General features: G+C 39.1%; 1 protein-coding gene across 1 annotated transcript in view; it reads left to right on the top strand.

Moving 5' to 3' along the window:
- The window catches only part of LOC129031072 (aldehyde oxidase 4-like), a 71889-nt gene that overhangs the window by 27000 nt on the left and 29091 nt on the right, over positions 1 to 15798 (top strand). Inside the window, 10 exon segments of the mRNA XM_054476821.1 lie at positions 1300 to 1453; positions 3188 to 3279; positions 4712 to 4821; positions 7171 to 7355; positions 8427 to 8589; positions 10502 to 10594; positions 11169 to 11338; positions 11954 to 12068; positions 12629 to 12751; positions 14541 to 14637. Coding sequence (XP_054332796.1) covers positions 1300 to 1453; positions 3188 to 3279; positions 4712 to 4821; positions 7171 to 7355; positions 8427 to 8589; positions 10502 to 10594; positions 11169 to 11338; positions 11954 to 12068; positions 12629 to 12751; positions 14541 to 14637 — 1302 coding nt within the window.

Raw genomic sequence — 15798 nt, forward strand, 5'->3', positions numbered from 1 at the left:
AGTTAAACATTCCACAATGAAGTAACATTTAACATCAAGAGGAAAAAGATGGAAGAAAGGTCTAATGAACCAGTGCAGGTGGAGGGAAGAAGACAAAAGGAGTCATTCTCTGGGCTGGGCAGCCCGTTGGTCTTGCAGGGAAGAGTCTGAGGTGCCTTCAGGGCAGACGATGAGTTTTTATCATGAGTGACTGAAAGCTGTTGTCAGTTAAAACTGCCGTTTGGAGCTACTGAAAGCCAAATCTTTTGTAGTCAGAGTGTTCTGGCAAGAACTGATAGTGGAAGAGTGTGTTTGTTTGTGTCGTTATCTGGTTGGATGTACTCTTTATTTTTTTTATTTGTTCACTAAACAAAATATCTTATCCTTGTTGGCAAAGTGCCCTATGAAATATAAAATGGAGTCTTCTTCTAAGACGGAGTTAGTTATGTCAAGGGTGTTGAATGCAAATAGGTGCTTTATACAAAAGAAGAGTGAGATTTTGGGCTGGGCACGGTGGTTTATGCCTGTAATCCCAGAACTCTGGGAGGCTGAGATAGGTGGATTACTTGTGCCCATGAGTTTTAGAACAGCCTAGGAAACATAGTGAGACCCAGTCTTTACAAAAAGTGTAAAAATTAGCGAAGCCTGGCTTGCATCTATAGTCCCAGCTACTCCAGGAGGATTGCTTAAGCCTGGTAGTTGAGGCTGCAGTGAGTTATGATCGTCCCACTGCACTCCAACCTGGCAACAGTATTGCCCCCATTGAGAATACATGGAGTAGATGGCATCACTACTCAAATCATACTCTGTAAGCACACCCACAAACAAAACTCTGACCCAAGGTACAGGAAGGTATCTATTATTGTCATCTATTATTGTCATCTTTTTGATAAGAGAGAAATAGGAAGAGATGGCTGGGGAAGAAGGGCTCATGGGCAACACACATTGTGCAGGTCAACTCCCACTTAGACTTGATGATCTTTAAAACATCTTATAGAACCATGGCTGGAATTTTCATATTGGATCAATTTATTCAGGAAAACTAAATTGGAAATCAAGGAAGTAATAAATTTCAGATATCTGTGGTTGGTATGGGCTAAAAATGTATGGCATACATGACTGTATACATGACTGGGGAAAAGGATTTGGTACTTAATATTTGGAAATAAAGCAAGCTGCTAGAAATATCTTTAATAATATCTTTGGGTTTTGTCATTCTAAGTAAATATGAAAAGAGGAGATATATTGAAAAGACCATTTGCATGCAACCCCTTCTGGTTACAGTTCCTTTAAGCTGACATCTCACTACCGTGTTTTCAGGGGTGACAATAGGTGCGGGATACAGCCTGGCCCAGTTGAATGATGCCTTACATTTTATCGTTTCGGAGCAACCGAAGGAGAAGACTAAGACCCATCGAGCTCTGCTGAAGCATCTGAGGACACTTGCAGGAGCCCAGATTAGGAATATGGCCATATGTTCTCTATTGTTCTATGAGATAAGTCACAGTTATAGACAGTCATACAGTTCTGTTCAGTTTAACAAACATTCCTCTGAAGAGGAATGTCAAGTCAATGTTGAACAAGTCTGTACAATATGAGTGTGAGCATGTATATGCCCAAGGTGAAGGCATCACGTTGAGTGTGTATGTGTGTGTGCAAAGCAAGTAACACATGGTACAGCAAAATTATGGTGCTGGAGCCACAAGATTCTGGAGAATCCACTTGACCTCTGTAAGCTACTGTTTCTTCATTTTAAAAATTAAGGCCCAGTGTAAGGTGAGATGTTAGTCAAGGGGCACAGAGTTTCAGTTAGACAGGAGAAATAAGCTTTAGTGATCTGTTGCCCAACATGATGACTATAATTGATAATAATGTATATTTCAAAATTGCTAAAAGAGTAGATTTTAAATGTTCTCACCACAAAGAAATGATGAATACACGAGGTGATAGACACTTTAATTAGCTTGATCTAATCATTCCACTATGTATACACATATCATAACAGCACATTGTACCCCATAAATATAATTATTGTCAATCTAAAATTTTTTAAATAAAAGTAAAGACTATAGACAAAAAACATCACACCAAAATTTAAGATTCAACCAAATAGACTATCTCTAAGGTCCCAATAGACGATTTCTAAGGTCTCTATTTAACCAAATAGACTATCTCTAAGATTCAACCAAACAGACTATCTCTATGTCCAGCTCTAAAATTCCACGAAATATGTCTTATCCAAAGTATAGTAAACACAAGCCCGCATTTCCAAAATACTCTTGTATGGCTGGTTCTCCTCTTAGGCCTTTGCACCAACGTGAATTTCTAAACATGTGTACCCCACATGTCCATTCTTGGATACCCCCCAGTTGTTTAGCTTTATGGAGCTTTCTTATTATTTAAGATTTAAAAATGATTAGTTTGAATCATTCCTCATTTCACACATGATGGGCAGTTCAGCAGGATTTAGTAGGGCCAGGAGACACTTCCCTCTCCTGATTTTCTCTGGCCCTTCGGCTGATTCTCAAAACCCACTATGTGTTTTCACCTTCTGCATCTTCTGTCCCTTTTCTGAAGCACGTTGCTCCTCTCAACATCAACTTGTCCCCTTAAGTCTTTCAAAGGCCCACTGTTCAAGGCTGTGTGTGAAGCAGCCTTTACTGAGGCTTAGGACAGCAAAGCAGCCTCTACTCCCCAGCAGCACCGCAGGCATTTTGAATGCGATGCTCCTATTCTGGTTCTTTAGGTTTCCTCAGGCTCCAGTCTCTCCACCTACCACATATTGGTGAACACTTTCTTCCCTTTAGCTATATCCCCTCTTCTCCCTAACCTGCTGGCACCAGCCCCTTTTCCCATTCATTTCCCTTTTTGTCTATCCTCATAAGTAAACATGCCTATCAAGGAAGGCTTCTAAACAAAGACAAATGCATACTAGGGTCAGTTCTCAAAGAAATTTTCCTCTTCATTGCACATGGAAGAGGAATATTTTCTCAAGCTGTGAGTTTGGATGGGGTCAGGAGTGGGAATCTTGTGCAATATATTATCTATTTAACTGCCCCCAAACCCTGCCAGCTCTTTCAATGAAGCAAAAAAAAAAGAGAGAGAATTAAAAACTTAATACAAGAACCCTGTATACATAATTCTGTATTTGTCAAATAGCTGAGCATAGCTTTTAAAATGCCATCTTTTTTTTTTTTTTTTTTTAGACTTTAGGAGGACATGTGGTGAGCCGGCCTAATTTTTCTGACCTAAACCCCATTTTAGCAGCAGGAAATGCTACCGTCAATTTGATATCCAAAGGTAAGAGACCAAGCTTTACGCATTTATTTTCGTACTTATCACTATCAGTTTATATAGCTCCTGCTGTAAACTATGAACTAGGGATGAAAGTACTTCTAATTTAGATTCATAGACTATGTTTACATTACCTCAAACCTAAGGGTGAAACTGTGACCAATTATCCTTCTCTCCGGCTGTTCTATGTGTAGTAGGTCAGATACTTTACTGCATCTGACAATTTTTCTTAAATATTTGGCCACATTTATGAGCAGTCTAAATTGCAGTATCAAAGCAAGTGAAGAAAAATTAATGAGAAGTATCTCTGTGGCTTTAAAGGTTTATGCCATATTTTATTGCAGAGATTCATAAAGATGGCAGTTTTTCTTATAGGACTTTTTGTTTTAAACAAAATCAAGTTTATGGGGCATATTACTTATTCCTCCTCTCTTTATTCAAAGATACCATGAGCTTTGTGGAAAGAAAATGATTTAAACTTCAAGAAATAAAAATAACTGCATATTATTCATTGGGCTATTAATGTAAGATATCTTCTTGATTAAAATTACATTTAAAAATTATGGGTCAAATAACAGTATGGTAAGCTGTGTAAAATATATGTATACACACACATATATGTATACATATATATATACACACACACACACACATACAATCATGTATAAAAATTGTTTAGCCAAAAACAGACCACATACATGACAGTGGTTCCATAAGATTACATTAATAACACCATATTTTTGCAGTACCTTTTCTGTGTGTTTAGATATGTTTAGATACACAAATATTTACCATTACATTGTGATTGCCTACAGTATTCACCACAGTAACATGCTGGGCAGGTTTGTAGCCTAGGAGCAATAGCTACACCCTGTAGCCTAGTTGTAGCTATTACTACACAAACCTAGATGGTATGGTAGGCAGTACGCTACACCATCTAGGTTTGTGTAAGTACATATTCTATGATGTTCACACAACAAAATCACCTAACTACACCATTTCTCAGAATGCATCCCCATTAAGTGTCGCATGACTATCAGGAATCCCATCTCTGCCACCAGTCCCACCTCTGGTACTTTGCAAAGGTCACTCAACCTCTCTGGAGCTCAGTGTTCTCATTTGTGAAATGTATACATTGTTCTAGGTTGTTTCCAAATAGCTTTAAAGCTCTTCGAGGCCAAATTTTGTGAGTAGCATATAATGGTCTATAAGAACCAGAAATGACTTTGCAGCTTATCTGACCAACCCTGTCACTCTGAAGCTGAGGACCCCAAAGTTTCCATGACTTGCTAAAGGAGGCCCAGCTTGGGAGCTGGAGCTAGAACCAGACATGGATCCCAGCCTGCACCCTCTTTCCACCACACATCACATCTGTCACTGGCAACATATTTTCCAATTTGATGAGCTCATCCTAACCAAGGGTGATTTTCTCAAACAGAAGGACAACGGCAGATTCCTTTAAATGGTCCTTTCCTTCAGAGATCACCTGAGGCCGACTTGAAATCAGAAGAGATTGCGTGGTCTGTTTATATTCCCTACTCTACTCAGGTGAGGGTTCCCTGACTCACTGCCCAGCCCGAGGGAAGCCCCCCTGACCTGTGCAATGAGCCTGCAGACAAGTTTCCAGGACAATGCTCTAGGGAGATTTTCTGGGCTGCCACACAGGGAGGGGCAAATTTCCAAATGACCATTTGATTTGCTTTCATATCAGGGCCATATTATGACTTTTATGGGCCCTAGGCACTTTTGCCTTTGTGAATCTCTTCGTCCATAAAAAATAAACTGTATGCCTATATAGCTATACCTATATATAAAAATATGATTGTAACAATATAAATCCACTTCAGCGTCTTATATTCACTTTTTTATTTTTAAAGATTTTTTTAAATTTCTACTTTTACTTTAGATATAGGGGCTACAGGTGCAGGTATGTTACATGAGTATATTGCGAGATGCTGAGGTTTGGGATACGGACTCCATCACCCAGGTAGTGAACATATCACCCAATTGGTAGTTTTTCAACTCATGCTTCCCTCCCTCCCTTCCCCATCTAGTAGTCTGCAGTGAATTAAAAGTAAAACATTTCCCTGGGCCCCTAAAAGTATCCTAGGCTCTATCTCACATGAAAGGTTCTCCTTTTGCAAAGCCAGTCTACCTAAAGGGCACACTGGCAGTGGTCTGGTAAGATTATATTACCTAAAAGGCACACTGGCCTTGCAAAAGGAGGACCTTTCATGTGACTTGAATTTTCGGTCTCAGATAAATACACATCTTACCCAAGATTAAGTAAATCCAGTCAACATCATCTACAGCAAGTTTCTGGCAAACTGAAAGTTCATTATCGTAAAATTACCTCCAAGTCAATCAACATTTATTAACCAAATAGTTTAAATAAAATTATTTACTTATTAACCACCTACCAATCTATATCCCAGGCACAGTATGGTAAACCTAGAAGACACTAAGGGTTTATGACACAGAAGGGGTCCTGTCCTTGAAGATCTCTAAATCTAAGAGCAAGAGCTTGAAGTAGGAAATAACTAATACCCTCAGACAGGAAATGAGTGGACAGCGAGCCACTCAGAGTAGCTCTGGTGATGGGAAGAGCCTGTCCCTACATGGAGAAAAGGGGAGGAAGGGTGATGGGGTGAAGCATAGAAGATGGTAACCTTTGAATCAGTGGAGAGAAGGGAGGAGAACCTGAGAGCTGGGGATAGCAGTTTGGGAGGCCAGGGAGTGGGGCACGGGGCTGGAGTAGCCCATGAGTGAGACTGAGAGGGCAGCTGGGCTCCATCACTAAACACATCCATTGCTCCGTCAAGGAGTTTGTATGTGTTCTAACAGATGGCCGCCTTTGAAGGCTTTAAAGCAAAGTAAAAATTAAATGAAAGTGGTATTTTAAGAACATAAATGGAGTAGAAAGATAGAGGATAAATAGGATGGGGAAGAGACTGAAGATTGAATGACCAGTTAGGAGGCTAATGCAGCACTTCGGGCAATAAATTGGGAGATGGTGGTGAAGACAGTGGCAGCAGGAATGGAGAGGAAAGTCCCCACCCATCAGTACAGCAGAGTAAATATGATCAGTGTGTCTCAAACACTTCTCTGTCACCAGTATTTTGTATGACAGAAATGTTTTATCCTTGACAAGGTCCATGGTGGTAGGATTTAATCTCTCCCCAGCACCCGCCAAGATGCTGGCCACACAAAGAGGCTTTCCCAGTTCATGGCTCCAATGTTCCACTCTAGTCATGAGATTCAACCAAGAATAACAGGCCTACCCCTAGAAAGAACTGGGGAGACCAGTAGTCCAGTGGTTTTCAAGCTTTTTCTTTTTTTTTTTTTTTTAACAGTACAACTCTTTATTCTAATGAAATTTACATAGAACAGCAAACTAAAACAGATGAAACTGAAGCTGTGGCAGTTCCATCTAAAAGCCATCCCATCTGCCGATCTTCCCCTCATTCCACTCAGCAGCCCCTAAGGCACCACCTGATCTAACCCAACCTTTTCACTTTAAAGAAAATTAAGAGCCAGTTTTTTACGTCACTTGCCTGAGGCCACATGTGACCATTCAGAGTTGAAAGGCATAAAGCTTAGCCAATAAGCATAGACTCTGGAGTCAGGCTACTTGGCTTTGAACCCCAGTTCTGCCACTTGTTGTGTGACCTTGTGAAAGTTACTTAACCTCCCAGTTTCCTCATCATACATTGGAAATGGGCAGACTTGTAAGGACTAAGTGTTAATATATATGAACCACATCAGACAGTACCCGTATATGGTATATATGTCAACTATAGTCAATCACAGTGCGTAGAGATCCACTCATTGAAGGCGTTGCCGTATGGCAGACAGTAGAGTAAGCACTCAATGTTCTGAGTGTTTTCCTGTCTCCAGTGGCACTTTGTATTTGGACTCCGAATGGCCCAGCGTCAGGAGAATGCATTTGCCATTGTCAATGCTGGGATGAGCTTGAAGTTTGAAGATGGCACAAACACAATCAAGGAACTTCAAATGTTCTATGGAAGCATGGGCCCCACTGTTGTCTCTGCAAGCCAAACCTGCAAGCAGCTTATTGGGAGGTATGTGACAGTACATCTGGGGCATGAAACTCAGGCCTTTCTAGTTTAGATTTTTTTAATGAAACTAGCACTTGGGGAATTTTTTCTGATTATAAAAATACATACAATCATTTAGAAAATTTAAGCACTGAAGAAAAGTATAAAGTACAAGCCACCCAAAAGCCGCCCTCTTTAAGGTACAATGATTCTTTTATTACAGGTTTCTGCAATGCGATTAGTGCACAAATTACTTGGTTTGAGTAGATATTATCTTTAAATTTTCACTTTTAATTAGCCTGTTCAGTAAGTCTCCAATACTGTATCCTAAGACATCTGAAAATGTCCTTAAGCCACATTAAAAAAAGATGAAATGTTTGAAAGGTTAAATGGCCTCCCTCCTGTCATTCTCATTATCGCTAACATTTGAAAAGTAATTTTTAAAAATGTTTCCAACTAGTGCTTCTACAATACTTTTTATCCACTCATTGTCAACAATTAGAACTTAATGTGAGTTTTTTCTCAGATACAAAAATAACTTCATGCTTCCAAAAATTTATATAGAAACATTGATTTCTGAAATATTTTACCGCTATATTCAATAATTTGGTTATTTACCTAGCACAGTGTGTATGCCAGGCAGCCATCTAGTTGCTAGAGATATAGCAGTGGACAAGATCAACAAAGTCCCAGAACTCAGGAAGCTTTAGTTTTAGTGGTTTTTTAACCCAGGTATTTAAGGTAAATCAACATTCCCAATCCTGGAAATGAAAAATAATAATATAGGAGGACTTAATGTGGAAAGTTTGGGAACCACTGCATCAGATACTGAAGAGAGCTAACAAACTCTCTTGAAGGTATTTTGTCTAGACTTCAAAGGTGGATACAACTTGCTCTCCATCTTGCCTTGCATGTCAGTTTAGTGTCTGTCTTTGCCTACAAGGATGCTCAATTGCAGATTATTTTTAACAGTAAAGAAACTAAAATTAAACTAAAATCCAGCAACGGGGAAATTGTGAGACAAATTATGGTACATTCAAATATGATATTCTGTCTTTGCGTCTTCTATGAAACATTAACATTCTTTCCTACTAGGCAATGGGATAATCAAATGCTGAGTGATGCCTGCCGATGGGTCCTGGATGAGATCTACATCCCACCAGGAGCTGAGGGTGGCATGGTGGAGTACAGGTGAACCCTCATCATCAGCCTCCTCTTCAAATTCTACCTGAAAGTGAGGTGAGGACTGAATCAAATGGTAAATGGCTTCTCTGGGTTTCAGGGTGCCTTGACATTCTCAGCATACATCTGCACATGAAGGACTTCCCCTGCCTGCCTTTGATAACACGTGGAGGCTTCCTGGGCTGGGGCCCTCAATGTGGTGCTTCCCAGCCTCCAACATCTCCTCCTGGGCCACTTTGCTCCTCTCCTTCCCTCTCCCTTCCTCACCCCTTGGCTGAGAAAGGGACAACTTTATTACACCATTTGCCTTATCTGTGTGACAAACACTAACATGCAAGATCAGATTGACATACAGTAGTGAAAAGCCTTCAGTAAGTAAATCCATGTCTTTTCCATTTTTAAAGAACATGTTCTTATTAAAATAATAAGTAAAATTAAAATAATACTTTACTGTTTAGAACATGTGAATAAGTTAAAAAGGAGGAGAAAGTCTTTTATAATCCCATCACCCATAGATAAACACTATTACTATTTTGGTGTGCGTCCTTCGAAACCCTTCATTATGGATGTATATGTATATGTGTATGTATCTGTATAACTGTGTAGTATAGCTTGCTTATTCCATTTAGTAACGTAATCATCTTTCAATGACATTAAATATTCTTCAGTGACATCATGACATAATGGTTGCATGGCATGTTTTGGGATAGATGCACTATTCATTATTTGATCCATTCCTCATTTTTGACATTTAGATTGTTTTTACTTTTCTGTTAACTATTTTTTTAGCCTAGCCTAGTTTAAAATAACCCCACAGCAGTGTTTCTCCGAATATGATCCATGACCATGACTGCCCCCTTGATGAGCCATGAGGTGATCCCAAAATGGCAGACAGATGACTACACCTACATCCCTTTTATGACTGAGAGCTTTGCTCTCTTAGTTCAGTCAGTCCTTTTTATTATTTTATTAACCTTATTTATTATTATTATTTTAGTATATTCTGTTATACATTATATACTCTATTACGTATTATATAACATATTCAATCGAAAAATATATAATCAGTATATAATTGTATACATATTCAGTCTAAAAATATTAAGTATATATTTCATAGATTATATCACATATAAAATCCATATTAATGGTATTGATAATTAAACTTTATCAATATATAATACATAATAGGTATAAAAGAAAAACATATTCAATCGGTTATCATACATTTAATAGATTAACATATTTAATAGATTATCCTATATTATCTTACATATTACCTTCTATTATATATTCTATCATTATAAATGAATTCAAAATATGGAGAAGCAAAATTTTTTAAATGAACTGTAATCTAATAATTCTACCATAACCACTATTAACATTTTGGAATACATACTTTTACATTTTTATTTTTTTTTATAAGACATGGGATCATGCTGTACATAAATTTTTGTAACTTTTTTTTACTTAACTATCCATTAAAGACATTTCTGCAAAGTTATTTTTTATAACTGCAGAATATCGTACTTGGATGTACCATAATTTCTCTATTGTTGGATATTTGGTTTAATTCTAGTTTCCTTACTATCACAAATAATCTGCAATTGAACATCCTTGTAGATTAATCTTTCCCTACTCCCTCAGTTGTTTATTGGAGATACATGCCCACAAGACTGGCCCAGGTTTGGAAACACAACCTCCATTTAGAAGTGTCTATATTTCCATTCATTCAAAAAAAGACCTTGTCCTGAAAGGAAATCTTTACTTCCTGGAAATAACATTTATTTTTCTGTGCACATAAATAGATGTAATTATTATTCAAGCAACTGCTACTAGCTTAGGGAACTTGAAGCTCAGAGCTTTCTCCCAGAAGAACTGGCATCTAAGATCTAAAAGAATAGATTGGATAACTTTATTTCCATATGTGTTTTTCCAAGCTACTCACTCAGATTGTAAAATTAACTGTGAAATAATCTTCTGTTCAGGATCCCCAGAAGTTTCCCGACATCCCAGAACAGTTCATGAGTGTTCTAGAAGACTTTCCCATTGAAACACCCCAAGGAATTCAGATGTTTCAGGTTGGTGGACAGGGTTTTTTGTTTTTTAATGTTTATGCATTCAGATGTATGCATTATGCATACTTCTCCTTCTTTTCAATAACTGTATTTAAGATAACGTCTATTGAAGTCAGCTGATGTTACTTATTACTATACACACAGAACTTGCTTGGTTTAGCTTCTATGCTTTTGCCCAAGGCTACACAGGAATTAGATTCTGAATCATTGTTCTCCACTATTTTCAGTTTAGTTACCTCTTTTGCTTGCCCAATACCTGTTCTTCCTTTAAAACCCAAGTCAATATTTACTGCCTCTAGAAAGCCTTCTCTGCTTTTTTACAACCACCCTGAATCTAGGATGTCTTTTTTGGGGGGGTAAGAGGGGAATTGTAACCAGAATATAATCCCTTACCATAGTACTGAATACTTAATGGATATTTATTAACCTGGACTCATGGATATGGATACCCAACTGCCTATAATTTTTTTGTTTTTTGATTTTTTCCCTAACACATGAGTAAGCCAGATATATCAGACCTAATTTTCAGAGCGTGAGAATTCCTCTTGGCAAAATAACTTGCTTTGTCCCTTAACAGTGTGTGGATCCCTACCAACCCCCACAAGATCCAGTTGGACACCCAGTCATGCACCAGTCGGCCATTAAACACACCACAGGGGAAGCTATATATGTTGATGACATGCCCCGCATCGACCAAGAACTCTTCCTGGCTCCAATCACCAGCACCAGAGCTCATGCAAAGATCATGTAAGGAAGTAAAAGAGATTCCTAATGTTACTGAAACACATTCACAGTTTCACATTCAAATCAAGAGCCTATTATATATTTAATTCAAATAAGAATATTAATTTCCAGCATGGTGGCTCACACTTGTAATCCCAGGCCGAGGCAGGCAGATTGCTGGAGCTCAGTAGTTCGAGACCAGCATAGGCAACATAGTGAAACTCCATCTCTACAAAAAATTAGCCAGGCATGGTGGCAGGCGCCTGTAGTCCCAACTACTGAGGAGGCTTCAGTGGGAGAATTACCTGAGTCCAGGAGACCAAGGCTGCAGTGAGTTTTGATAGCGTCACTGTACTCCAGCCTGGGCAACAGAGTGAGACCCTGTCTCACAAAAAAAAAAAAAAAAAGAATACACATTTATTTTTCTGGTTGAGAATCAGTCATTTTTTAAGCATAGTTATGAAAGAATCCAAGATTATGAAAGAGTTAGAACATCTGCTAAATACTGGCATTTTTCAACATAGAATATTGCTCCACGATTTAGTTATGACGTCCATTATAGTTTTTTCCTGTGTTTGAGGAATCACTGGGAACTTGCCCCTGCAACTTTAATATCTACCTTCAAATTTTCTCTCCTAGATCAATTGATATTTCAGAAGCCCTGGCACTTCCAGGTGTTGTTGATGTGATAACAGCAGAGGATGTTCCAGGAGATAATAACTATCAAGGAGAGGTTTTCTATGCACAGAATGAGGTGGGTGATTTATGTGTGGCTTATTATTCAAATACCTTGCTGGAGATGCCAAAATGATTTTTAGTTATGACTGTAGCCATCCATGGATCCATGTTCACATCACAAAGACTTGTTGGAAACCAATGACTCCGCCTCAGTGATTCTCAACTTCTCTCTTGAATTGTGGACCCTTTTGAGATTCTGATAAAAGCCGGAAGTCCTCAAAGAATACTTCTCAAAAGTTATGAGAGTCATAGAAGCAAGACAGATCATAGGACATTGAAAGAACAAGCAGAATATTAGGTTAATTGGATCACTGTGTATGCTGCGGGAATGGTGAGTAATGTGGCCAAGGACAACCAGAAGGGAGATCATTAAAGCCAGATAATTAATTTCTACATTCAACTTTTGTGCCCCCTAAGTCCCACTCAAACTGCTGTTGTAAATTTATTCTCATAGGTAGAAAATAATCTTGCTTTTGGTCACAAAAACCCAATAGGTAAATGTAAGAATGTGGGAGCAGTAATTTCTTTTTAATGAGTCTGTGTTTTCGCTAATTACAACATGTGGCTTTTCTGCAGGTAATTTGCGTGGGTCAGATCGTCGGCACTGTGGCCGCTGATACCTATGCTCATGCAAGAGAGGCAGCTAAAAAAGTGAAGATCGCTTATGAAGACATAGAGCCAAGGATTATCACAATAGAGGTAGTCAGACCGTTTTGTGTCTTCTAGAATGACTTGAGTGGTGGACTTCCGGCACAGTTCAACCTATGGACTCATGAAATAGTATAAGTTGGGCTCCATCTACACTTTGTTCAGTGTTACCTGTAGTTTTAGAGTGAAGGCTCCAGCAATTGGCCCCTCAAGACAGAAACTGAGCCCTTTCCTGCTTAGACTCCTCCTTCCCACCACTGCTTCTACAGGGACCCGTGGAAATGAAGCATTCTGTGCCCACTCCTCCTGTAACCTCTTGCCAAGGCATGGGCTAAGAATGCAGATAAGCAACACCTGAAAAATGTCTTTATAACCTCATATACAAAAATAGTCAGTGGGAAAATCTAGAGCACTGTAGAAATCGGAAAAAATGTAACATTTACTTATTACAACTATTGGGTCCTCTGTCTCCCTGCCCACTTACTACTTAAGCACAGACAGGCTCTGGAGACAGACTACTTGGATTCATCATCCGACTCTGCCACTAGTAGCCTCTTAATAGCAGCAAAAGCTTTAAACTCCTCCTACCTCAGCTTTTCCATCTGTAAAATGGTAACTCTAAAAGTACCTACACCAAAAGGTCATGATAGGTTTAAATGAGAGAATCCAAGTACAATGCTTAGAATAGCACCTGGGACAGGGAATGCATTCAATAATCGTTACCTCTCATTTTTGTTTTAGTTGTCATTAATGAGGGCAGGGACATGTTGTGTGGTCTTGTACTTTATATTCCCAGTGTCTAGCAAAGCTCTAAACCCATAGTAGATGCTCAATAAACATATGTTGGATGATGGAGGGGTGGAGGAATCAATGGATAGGTGGATGCATAAGCAATATGGACACCACCCCTCCCCCACCACCACCAAGTAGATTCAGTCTTGAGCATCCACTTCAATTCTCCCCTGTTCTTCCCAACAGTTGCCAAGTTCAAGTTTTTTCCAGTTATCCTTTAAATGTCCCCCTAAGGCTGACCCTTTCTTTTCATCCTCACTTTCACTCCACCGTCCAGCCTAGTCCTCACCATCTTCTTTTCAGATTTGCTACAAAAACCACTAAAAGAGGCTCTTTTCTTCCATTTCAGCCCATCTACCTAACATACTAACTTTCCTAAGTCACTAAGTTCATTAGGTCACTTTTCCTATTTAACACTGTGCCCTTAAATAAGGTCCAAACCCTTTAGTATCAAATCAAGGTCTTTAATAGTCTAGCCACATTCCACCTTTCAAAACCCATCTTCCACTGTCCCTTGATAGAAAACCTGTATCCTGGCCAGTCTGGCCTTGTGCTCATTTTGGCCCCTCAGCTTGGTTTCAACGTCAAACTATTGTTTTATGATACGCCTTTGACTTCAAATGATTCAGGATCCAACTCAAGTCACCCATTCAAGGCCATTCCTGAGCATTCCAGGCCCCATCAGCCTCCTGCTTCTTGACCTCTCTTTACTCTTGAGTAACCCCCTAGCCCCAGAGTCAACACCTAACTGCCAAATTGCTCAGATCATCACTCAGCAATGGAGAGGTGGGAAGCATGTTTATATACCCTTGTGTCTCCCTCAGCCCTTCCCCAGAGCACTGTACAAATGAGCCACCAATGCCTATAATCCATTTGAATCCACCTTCTGCTGACTCTTCATGCTGCCCTGGCTCAGATTTTCTCAGTGTGATGAAGATCTGATACAGTAGGAACATGGAGCATGGAATTTTGATGGGAAACAAATAGTTTACTAGAATGCAAAAAAATAAATCTTTTGCTGTTGTTTTCGTTTGTTTTTCCACTGCAGCAAGCCCTAGAGCACAATTCATTTCTTTTTGATGAGAAAAAAATCGAGCAAGGAAATGTAGAGCAAGCCTTTAAATATGTTGACCAAATCATTGAAGGTAAGTAATCTTAGTGAGAAAAGGGAAGCTTCTGAAGCTGAAGACTCTAATTTCAATCATCTGGATTGAAAACTACTGAAACTATAAGGCAGTATTTCTCATTCAAGTGTGATTTTTAAACAGTAATTTAAAATGCAGAGGAAATTTACAGCTTGGTGAATTTTTGTATATGTATAAACATGTGTAAATACTACCCACATCAGGACATAGAATGTGGCTGGGCACAGTGTAATCCCAGCACTTTGGGAGGCCAAGGCAGGCAGATCACTTGAGGTCAGGAGTTCGAGACCAGCCTTGCCAACATGGTGAAACCTCGTCTCTAATAAAAATACAAAAATTAGCCAGGCGTGGTGGCACATGCCTGTAGTCCCAGCTACTAGGGAGGCTGAGGTATGGGAATCACTTGAATCTGGGAGGTTGAGGTTACAGTGAGCCAAGATTGCACCACTGCACTCCAGCCTGGATGACAGAATGAGACTCTGTCTCAAAAAATAAAAATAAAAAATTGTAAAAAGACATAGAAAATTTCTGCACCCCCGGCATGCTTCCATGTGTCCTCTCTTAGTAACCCCCCAAGGTATTATTCTAATATTTATCACCGTAAATTAGTTTTACCTCATTTGAACTTTATATAAATGGAATCTTATAACCTCTTTCATGTCTTCTGCTTTTATTTAACATTATGTATGAAAGATTAATCCATGTTGTTGCATAGATTAGTTTTTTTTCATTGGTAGTATTCTATTATGCAAATATTTCACAATTTATTTGTTCATTCTACCATTGAGGACATTGGAGTTGTTTTTAATTTGGGGCCATTATGAATAAAATTTCTATAAACACTATTATGCTTATATTTTGGTGAACATAGCACTTATTTCTAATGGAATGTACCCAGGAATGAAATTGCTGAATAACAGCATTTTTTTTTTTTATTTTTATTTTTTTGAGACAGAGTCTCACCCTGTTGCCCAGGCTGGAGTGCAGTGGCATGATCTTGGCTCACTGCAAGCTCCGCTTACCGGATTCACGCCATTCTCCTGCCTCAGCCTCCTGAGTAGCTGGGACTACAGGCGCCCGCCACCTCACCTGGCTGATTTTTTGTATTTTTAGTAGAGGCGGGGTTTCACCATGTTAGCCAGGATGGTCTCGATCTCCTGA

This window comes from Pongo pygmaeus, chromosome 11, assembly GCF_028885625.2.
Source record: "Pongo pygmaeus isolate AG05252 chromosome 11, NHGRI_mPonPyg2-v2.0_pri, whole genome shotgun sequence".
Classification (NCBI taxonomy): Eukaryota; Metazoa; Chordata; class Mammalia; order Primates; family Hominidae; genus Pongo; species Pongo pygmaeus.